The sequence below is a fragment of the Pan troglodytes genome, chromosome 17 (assembly GCF_028858775.2).
Source record: "Pan troglodytes isolate AG18354 chromosome 17, NHGRI_mPanTro3-v2.0_pri, whole genome shotgun sequence".
In the NCBI taxonomy this organism is placed as follows: domain Eukaryota; kingdom Metazoa; phylum Chordata; class Mammalia; order Primates; family Hominidae; genus Pan; species Pan troglodytes.
In genome coordinates, this window is record NC_072415.2 from 34,853,318 (window position 1) to 34,863,605 (window position 10,288).

Below are 10,288 nucleotides of genomic sequence, written 5' to 3' on the forward strand. Positions count from 1 at the left end.
GGAAGCGCTAGCTTACTCTTGAGCAAGTTGCTTAACCAGGTTGAGCCTCACTTTGTGCATCTATAAAGGGAAGTAGCAGTCACACTTATTTTACAGGGCTGTCCTGTAAGGACTGGGTGAGGCCATGCCTGTTAGGATTAATTGCCATCTCAGCCTCCACTGCTGTGACTGTAGGTCACATCCTTCACATCTCTGTATCTCCTCTTCCTCCTCTATGGAATGTGACTAAACCACCTCCCCAGGATGGTTGTGAGGATCAGATGAAGGAATAATGTAAATCGAGTATTTAAGGTGTGATTCAGTTAAGTAAGAGTAATTCTTTCAGCTTTTGCTTGGCTAATGCCCAGGGAGGCTTCACTTCCCTCTGGTTTGCAAGACAAGCCTTGTGCCTCTTTCCATCCCCGCTAGGCCAGCATTTACCACCCTCTACTGCAGGGCTGAGTTTAGGTCTTCCTCTCTCACTGTCCATGAGTCCCTGGAGCATAGCCCTGTCTGATTCATGTTTGCATCTCCAGATCCTTGCTGTGGGTATTTGCTAGAGTTACAGAAGCCATGCAAACCTTCTCTTTCTTTGCCACACTCAATCCCCAGTCCCCTTTTTTGCTACTGCTCTATGACTGAAACTATTTTGCTGTAAACCAGTAGTTTTCAACCCTGGTACACATTAAGATCACCTGGGGAGCTTTTAAAAAAATTACTGGTGTCCAAGCTCCACCCTGGACCAATTAAATGAGCTCTCTAGGGGTGGGGCCTGGACATCAGTAATTTTTTAAAAGCTCCCCAGGCGATTTCAATGTACCGGCAGGGCTGAGAAGCAATTCGACGCTCAGCCAGTCACATCTGAACTGCTAATTCTGAACTCAGAGTTCAAATCAGAAGGGAGAGGTCATTTATCTATTCTTCTCACCAAGTCTCAAACTGTCCTCGTTCTTAAAGATACAGATTCCAACTCTCTTTGAGACAGAATGTCAGAAAGGTGAATGTCAGAAACTATACAAACGATACAAGTGAATGCTCTGCAATCAGGCCAAAGGAAGAATGGCCCTTGTTTTTTCTAGTTGCTTAAAATGGTGGTCTACAACTGTTAAGTCCAGTTTGCAGACCAGAGAACTAGACGCATACACTCGAGGAAATGATTCCAGACAGAGGGGAGAATGCTACTAAATCTATACTTTTGTCTTATCTAAAGAAATATTTCTGCTTCAGCATATGAAAACGGGGAATTGTGCTGGCCACCATGTAAGTGAATTGACAGTCTTCTGTGAGCCAACCCTAACTGCAGCGCCACTGCAAGTCCCAGGACTACATTGTGGGGCACTGAGAAGTCCCAGAAGCCGCCCTGGACAAGCAAATTAACACAGAGCAGGTTGACACAGAGCATTCAGGAGGTGTCCTGGGCCTAGCACAAGGTTCTCCCTTTCCACTCCCAGGCTGAACTGAAACACATCAAATCACCCCAGGCTTTTCTTTTTAATATACAATTTCATTTCAAAGCCCCTTTTGATAGTGCTGGTGACTGTGACACATTGACACAACTATCAGAATGAAAGGTGGTTGACAATATCAGGAATGAAACTCTTCTATCCCTTCCAAGAAATGTGTGCACAACTACATTTATAGAAAAAAAAAAGTTGCTACATGGGAGCTGAATGGGCCAATAACAATTTCCACTTTTATTTCCAGGTCTACTAAAATTGGACTAGTGTTCTAGGACAGAGTATATGACTTAAAGCTCAAAAGCTAACTATGGCTTATGAAATAAACTTCATTTCATAGATCAGCATTCACTACATTTAAAGTGGACTTTTTTGGTGGGAGTTTTAAAAATCCATTAAAGCAATGCGTTTTATATGTCACTGTACATTACTATAAAAGAAGTTTAAAATCCAACTCAAATAACCTCAAGAAAATGCTCAGCCTTTACTACCAAGTCATTGAGTAATAGTCCCAAGATTGTCATCTCTCCTGATAGATGGCTCTTCTCTAGCTCGCAGAGGAATATTTATGATCCCCATTAAATATATATGAGTAAATGATACAATGGCTTGAATGCCAATTAATACACATGAAAATAACCAATAATATATATTCTTTTTGTAAATGATTATAATTTGACAGTACTGAAATAATTTCATCCAGTTCTTCAAATTATGCTAATACTGCTTCCCCTCTTTCCTTCTTTTATTTCTCCATGTTGCTTGGTACACAGCACACACACTCACAAACTCACACACAATGGCAATTACTATCGTCTAAAATTATATGCAGTCAGCTATAAATATACATATGTAAAAAAAGACTTACATGTGTTCTCTCTAATTATGACAGTCCCTAGTTTTCTTTATGTATTAAGTTAAATATTTAAGAAGCAGCTTATTTTTCCTATTGTATTCCATTTCTGTAATAAAACTTTTTCCCTAAAGGTACAAAGTTTAGGAAGAAAAACATTCTGTGCTTGGAGATTATAAATCACGACCTATTTAAGTGTAGTTCAAATGCCAAGAAACATTTGAAATGTTTTTGATAGGTTTCATTTTTTAAAAATATGCTTAATTGAGCTTTTATTCTCTGATCAATCTGTACCTTTGTACCTTTCTCTTTACATTTTAAGGTATACTTTATACATAAAATGCATGTACAGTGTGTCATTTGGCGAGTTTTGATGAATGTACACAGCTGCGTAACAAACACCCCCATTAAAATACAAAACATTCCCATCATCTTACTAAGCTTCTTCATATCACTTTGTAGTCTGTCTCCCCACTACTTACTTCCAGATGTGACCCCTATTATGATTTCCTTCACTATAACTTATTCTCGTCTATTCTACAACTTCACACAGTGGAATCAGATAGTACCTGCTCTTTTAATCTGGCTTCTTCTGCTGTATGTATTACTACTGTATGTGTTACTATGTTGTAATGGCTTGAGATTCATCTACGTTGTATGGAATTAGTAGTTCCTTTTTATTGCTGAGTGTTAGCATCTCATTAATCTGTTAATGAACATTTGGGTTGTTTCAGTTTGGGGTCATTTTAAATAAAGCTGCTATGAAAATTCTTGTACAAATCTCTCAGACACATGTAAATATCTAAGTTACATATCTAATGTTACACACTTTATATGGGGAAATCAAGTAAAGATGTTTATGTCTCTTTTCTGCAACCCCCAGTGCATACCAGGATCTAAAGGGTCTAAAGCAGATAAACACATAGGTATGTGGTGGGGTGCTGGCCAATACAGTGTCCTAGCTCTTTTAGGACTATGTGAGCCCCTTATTTAGCACCTTTTATATACACAGAATTGGTTTTGTTTTCCTCCTGCCTAGTATAGTATCTGGCACATAGGTGAAAAACAACTCATGAATTCTTACTGAATTTTAAAATACATGCATAATTGACTGAATAGGTAGATATAAGAATGAATAAGTGAATGCTTTTTGAAGTTACATATAAGTGAGTACAACTTTGAAGAGGATCGTGGCTATCATGATAAAATCTAGAATGAAGCTTTTTTTCCTGTCACCCAGGTAAGTGTGGTCCAACTTTCTAAAATTCAGAAAAGAATGAATAGCTTTGAACATATCAAAGCAATATAAATCCAAGAATTATACTGGGGTGAGTTGGTTAAATGTCTTCTCCTGATGCTGTTTTAAAATACAAAAACTGACTTAGCAAAATCCCTGGGTACCAAGTTTCTTGGCCTAACTCCTAAGGGTGGTAGATGACTAGACAACATTACCTTCTCTAGGGGTGGTATAAAAAATAAGAAGTCTTCTTGAAAATACTCACTTACCTTCTAGGAACACACCATGTTAGGAGGGAATGCTTCTTTCCCATTCCAGAGGTTTCCTTCCATTTGGAGAGAACACAACACTCCTGGCCTCGTTCCATATTGTCTTTCAGTCTTCCCCCGGGAGGAGGAGGAATCAGTTACCTGGGAATGAGCTGGAGAGAAGAAACTGAGCATATTTCCCAGCCATTTTCTCTCTTCCTGCTCTTGAGAATTAGCAGTCCATAGGAAGCAAACATTTTGCCCTGCTTCTCCACACCCCAAGTTCTCTGGGGCAGGCTCCCCTGGGTGGGGGCCGGTGGTGATCCAGCTAATGTGACCCACCCATAAAGTCTGTCTCATTCTGAGGCTCTATATTATGAAACCGACTTGCCTGCAGATATAAGCCACATTCTCCAGTATCAGGATAAGAAGGTGATACTGTGGTCTCTTGTCTGTCATACTTTTTATTTTATTTCTCGCACTGTTTAGTAACTCCAGCGGGGAAGAAAGTGTTATTTGTTTGCCTCTTCATATTCCCTTGAATCTTGAACTCATGGCTTGCCTCCATCCCTAAATGGCCTCAAAAAGCTATCTGATACATTTTCTTGCTCTTGAAAGAGTCATATTGAATTACTTCAAAAGTATCAAGTAGCCTAAATATATAAAGTAGTAGTGGCATTACATGGCAGAAGAGCTGAAAATTAAATGATTTTAAAGATTTATGGTCCAGATTAAATATTGCCCCTATTGTCATCCCACATATGGAACAGAGGACCTGAGTATAATCTCTTTTACAGATAAAAAGTCAAAGACACGGAGAAGATCATCCAATGATTCTCAGGCAGAGAGGAGTTGGACCATCCTACTTTTTTTTCCTGTTACTTCATCTTTACTATTTCACATTTTCGGCCAACAAATCAAGGTACAAACAGGATTTATTTCACATTAATATATTAACTGGATTTTTTGTCAAATAAATAGGGAATTATCTTTAAATAACCATCTCCTCACTTCATGGCCAGTGCAGGAATGAACTAGAGCAAATGTCAGTGTATCCGGAGGCATGAGGCTTATAGGAAAGAGGCAGGCTAAGGGGCTCCAGCCAGCATGCAGGGTCAGGGGCCCTCATTCCTGGCCCACCCAGGTGGCACAACGGCACAGATATGCATTCTCTAGTTCCAGTAGAGAAGCCCCTTCTAGAGGGAAGAGAGAGGAGACGGAAAGCAAATTCCAGAAACACTAGCAGAAAGCAGGGAGGCTTCCTCCCCAGCCTCAGTGGGCTTGTCCTGATGCCACTCAAGTCCTAGAAGCTCATTTTACAGCCTCAAAAGTCACACGGAGTTGGCAACACCATGACCCAGGACAGGGAAGGGGAGGGTGACAGTGGCTGGGGCCAGAACCTGGCTGAGTGGAATCTGGGCTGACCGTCCGCACATGGTGGCCTTCCCAGGCCAGGCACAGACCAGAGGAGGGAATGTGAACCAGGCCTGGCGGGGGTCTCTGGGAAGACACCTGGCTGGTCTGAGGCAGCTCATGAGGCTGAGTGTAGAGTGGCTGCCAGACCAAGAGAGCTGGACTGCAGTGGATGAGGTGGCCAGAGAGTCCCTGTGTAGGGAGAAGCTACGAGAGTGAAATGGGACCGGGAGGGTGGGGGGCGGGGGTAACGCCCTGTGCTCCTGAGAGCCCCAGAGATGTGAGGGAGGCATGCGGCTGGGAAGCGGAGCAGGGCCTCTCCCGAGGCCAGGGACCCAACTGTCCCCCAGCGCTCGTTCCTGGTAACTGTTTATGATCAGACCTAGAGGAAGAACGAGGCCCTCTCTCACCTCCCCCAGCCCCAGCCGCAGCCCTGAGGGAAGGGGTAGGAAACAAGGACTGGGAGGTAGGCAGGAGGCTGGAGGTAGGAGGCGTCTACTGGGTCTTCTTATCTTCCCTCGGGTAAGATGGCGGAGGATGCTTCGTGGGCATGGAGACGTGGTGTGGTTTGCCTGGGTTATAATAGGTGCTGGCAGCTGCTTTTGTGGCCCTGGCTTCGGCTGCAGGAGTGCAGGGAACATCTGCGCTGACCGGAGGTTCCATGGGCCCAGGATAGGGCGGTGGCGGGGGCTGCACATACCCCATGGCCCTGTCCATCTTGGGAGGTCCTGGATAGAACTCAGGGGAAGGTGGTGGAGAAGGGCAGCCAGGAGGGCAGGGATACATTCCACTAGTGACTGGCGGGGGAAAGACACAAGTCCTGCCAGGCATGTGAGAGTGGCCGTAGGCTCCACTGAGGGCTTCACCCCTGGACGCTTGAGATGTCACCTGGAGCACCTGCTGTCCAGATTCAGTGGCGCCCCCTGCCGTGAAGGCGGACTTGCCGGAAGCAGAGCCTTCCCAGCCACCGCCTGCTTCGGCGTTCACTGTTCCCTTGATGCAGTTTGTGTCAAACACAGGCTGCTTGATCTCACAGGCCTTCAAGAGATAAAATGACATTACGAAGGACTGCATGGCATCCTTCGCCCTGGACAGAAAGATGAAAGGGGTAAGGTAGACGGTGCCTTTCTTGGTCCCTTTGGAGGCCTCTGGCACGTTCTTCATGTCACTGAACGTAAGTTTCACATGATCGTAGGACATTGGGATGCTCTCAGTGTTGTTGGCGATCACTCTGCTGCCCTCTGAGTGACTCTCTTTGAGCACCATAGTCTTTCCGAAAGCAGCCCCGAGATGCCCCATCCTGCAGTTGACCAGCCCACGGTGGTAGCTACATCTTCACAAATGTGACTTTTAGGTAGAGAAGCAACTCAGGGGAATCCACACCCTCCCAAAGAAATCTTGAAGTTAGCCTAGGTCTTCCATATTTAGAAGGTCAGTGGAGGCAGGCCAAGGACTAAGCTTACAAACAAATTTTTGTGTTCCTTTAATGGGCCAGTGAAATGGCTCAGCCATTTAGGGGACCCTCATAGAGAGATTTCAGCTAGTAATTATGTTGCTTAAGGGAGGGGGTGGGGAGGACTGTTCTCCTCTCTTTCCACGCGGTCATTTGCACGTGGAAGTTTCTGCTTTTCATATCTGTGGCAGTGCCACGTGCAGCGCTCTCCTCGGAGTGTCAGCTCTGGAAAGATGCTATTGCTCCGAGGACTGGTCTTTGAATTTCTGAGGGTGAAGGATTGGCTTTGGTCAGCAGTCATCTTCTTGTCACAGTTGGGCACATCCTCAGGCTATAAAATCTCTCTAATGCTAGGTCCCCACTAGTCTCTTTAATGAGATCCTGGACAGACCTGTAGAGAGGCCCCACGATCCTTCTCCAGAGACCAAGGGGAGCTTGGAGGAGAGGGACAGTCCCAAATGCTGCCACCCTACCATTTCTGGTCTCAGTCTTTTTATACCAAATCTCTTATACTGCCAGTACTCTTAATTGTCTTTGCCAGAAGGAGGACGCAGTGGCTCATGCCTGTACTCACAACAATTTGGGAGGCTAAGGCAGGAGGATCACTTAAGCCCAGGAGTTTGACACCAGCCTAGACAAAATAGTCAGACCCTATCTCTACATTTTTGTAATTAGCCAAATGTGGTGGTACACATGTGTGGTCTCAGCTACTCAGAAGGCTGAGGTGGGAGGATCACTTGAGCCTGGGAGGTAGAGGCTGCAGTAAGCTATAATTATGCCACTGCAGTGCAGCATGAGTGACACAGTGAAACTCTGTATCCCAAAAAAGAAGAGACAATTTTTAAAATATTCTTTTAGAGATGGGGGTCTGTGTTGCCAAGGCTGGTCTTGAACTCCTAGCTTCAAGCAATCCTCCCGTCTCAGCCTCTCTAGTAGCTAGGATTATAGACAGGCACCACTGCACCCAGTTTATGAGGAAATTTAAAAATTCCTTTTTTAAAAATGAACTTGATCTCAATATTCCCAGCCAAACATTCCCATCATTTTCTTCGATAGTCTAAATCAGTGGTTCCCCAGCCTTTTTGGCAGAAGGAACTGGTTTTGTGGAAGACAGTTTTTCCACAGACCAAGGTTGAGGGTGGTGTCAGGATGAAACTGTTCGACTTCAGATGATCAGGCAGTACATTCTCATGAGGAGCGGGCAACCTGGATCCCTTGTATGTGCAGTTCACAACAGGGTTCGTGCTCCTGTGATTATCTAATGCTGCTGCCGATCTGACAGGAGGCGGAGCTCAGGCAATAATGCCCGATTGCCCACTGCTCTCCTCATGCTGTGCAGCCCGGTTCCTAATAGGCCATGGACTGGTACTGGTCCATGGCCCGGGGTTTGGGGACCACTGCTCTGCATAATGCAAATTTCAAGCAAAGAGTGAAAAAAAAAACAAAACTTTGACATCAAAAACTTGATAACAACTAGCCATGTTGTGTTTGAGCTGTGACTGAGGTAAAGTAGTGATTTTTTTTTAACCTCCCTCTTTTTCCTTCATACTCCATCACAGAGCTCCTGGCCCAGCTCAGACTAACATACTTGGCCATCTCTGATCCTTTCTCGTTTCCAACTAACAAGCTCTGCTGTGTGACTGCAATTCTCTGCCTGTGCATGAATGTATGCCTTTGGATTCGCTCTGGAAGAGTAACCCTTGTGGGTTACGACCACAAAAAGGAACGCATAATGATTGTGCTGCTGTCTTCTCCATACCTCTAGCTGCAGGCTAGGCATCGAAAACCAATGAAATCAGGCAGCTCTCCTCAGCCCAGAAATTAAGATGTCGGAATGTTAACAGAGACCCACAGACGGAACAACAACAACACTTGTTCATTGTTGGAAAGAGAACACTGCCTTTATGCTCCTTGGATAAACAAACACTGTGCGTCTGTCAGGTGGTGGTGGCCTGGATGTTGTAAGTACACAATCAAGCATAATCTACCAGCAAATTCTTTAACCCAGGGCTTGCAAGGAAATTTCCAGAGTTCCTTCCCCTGTATACATGTTACCAGACTCTTCAGCAGCATCTGCCCTTTTGCCTTTCTGGTGCCGTTTACAAGCTGAAAACACTTCTAGAAGCCAAACCCCCAACTTTCAAGGAAGGTGAGAAATGCTGTTTCTTGCTTGAGGCTCTCTTTCAACTGCCTTTCTCTTCAAGGAATAATAATGACTCCCTTCAAGAAGGCTCTGGCAGGAAGGGTGATGAAGAGAGGTAGATCCTTCTCCCTCACAGAGGAAGTTGAAATTAGCCTAATTAGATTTTCAGAGCACTTAGATACCACAGTGATAGACGCCATCTAAATACATAGACAGATAGGAAGAGAGCACAGATGTTGTGTGAGACCAGTGATTTAGTTCCAAGTCAATACTCTTAATTAACTGCAAACTGTTTAAATATATAACATTCCCAACATGCAGCCAGTAACACCTATATAGTACTCTTCATCTGTGTAGCTCAAAGTAGAAAGCAAAATAACCCCCATATCCAAAAGTGTAAACTGGTAATAATAATTACTTATATTTAATGCTGATACACTGCCTCTAATTCCAGGCCCCCGATGATATTACACACTTTGTAGATAATTGTCTCTTGTCCAAAACAGGAATGCAGCCATCAGTGAGAAGCAAAAACAGCTGCAATCTAAAAGATACCAACTCTTCTGTATAGAGGGAAGTATTTTGTTTTGCTTTAATAGCAACTGGCCTAAGAAAAATGCATCTGCTTCCTACACTGGTTGGTGCCTGGTTGTTGTTAATAGTTGTAGGCCAAGCCCCTTGTCCAAAGTGAAGGTTGGGAGGAGGCTCACTTCTCACTTGGGGAAGTCATAGTCTGTGACCTTCAGAATGAAATAAGCCTTAAGACACAAGCAAAATGCCTTGTGGTCATCAAGCCACATCCACTCATATTTGGGAACCCCTTGCCTGTGGAATTTCCAAGACCACTGACAGTACTCACAGATGACATTCTTTTTTTCTAGAAGTTGAAGAAAGGCACATAATTTGCTTGTAGTATATTCTCTTATTGGTCATACAAGAAACTCCACTGAGTAAATATGGTCCCCTCGCTTGTTGTTTCAGAAGGTGACCAAAAAGCCTGTACAAAAAAATGAGGACTAGCTCCTCAAGGGACAGACCTTGTGATTGAGACTATGAGAATCTTTCTTTTTTAAAGCAATAAATATTTGTGAATGTACACTGAGGAATCAATTGTGTAATTGCAGTAGCAGTCAGAATTTTTATTTAATCATACAACAAATATTTATGAAGCATTTATATTGTGTGAAATCGTGGATGTACAGTAATAAAGTATGTACCTACCCTCGTGCTCACGTGCTGTACATAAAGAAGACAAAGACTAAAGACATAACCATAAACACATCTAGTAATGGTGTTGGAGTCGCTATATAAACCCTCCTACAGATGACGATTATAAAATCTGTAAAAAAAAAAGAACAACTATTTATAGGAATAAGAACACATCCAAAAGTGGAAGACAGAAGGCAGATTACTTTTAAACACCTTGAAGGGGGAAGAATTGGGAGTTGGCAGTTATCCTGCCTGAAGATGTTCCCCAATACCCCTGGCCAGGGCAAAGAAAAATA

The 10,288-nt window shown here is 43.7% G+C and overlaps 1 protein-coding gene across 3 annotated transcripts in view; it reads right to left on the bottom strand.

Annotated features, from left to right (window-relative positions):
• Positions 1-6,559, bottom strand: part of LOC104003107 (WW domain-binding protein 2-like) — an 86,685-nt gene extending 80,126 nt beyond the window's left edge. For all 3 annotated transcript variants that reach the window (XM_054672216.2, XM_054672217.2, XM_054672218.2), the window contains exon 1: positions 3,796-6,559. In XM_054672216.2, coding sequence (XP_054528191.1) covers positions 5,683-6,486 — 804 coding nt within the window. In that variant the 5' untranslated portion in view covers positions 6,487-6,559 and the 3' untranslated portion in view covers positions 3,796-5,682. The remainder of the gene's footprint in view (positions 1-3,795) is intronic.
• Positions 6,560-10,288: the final 3,729 nt, after the last annotated feature.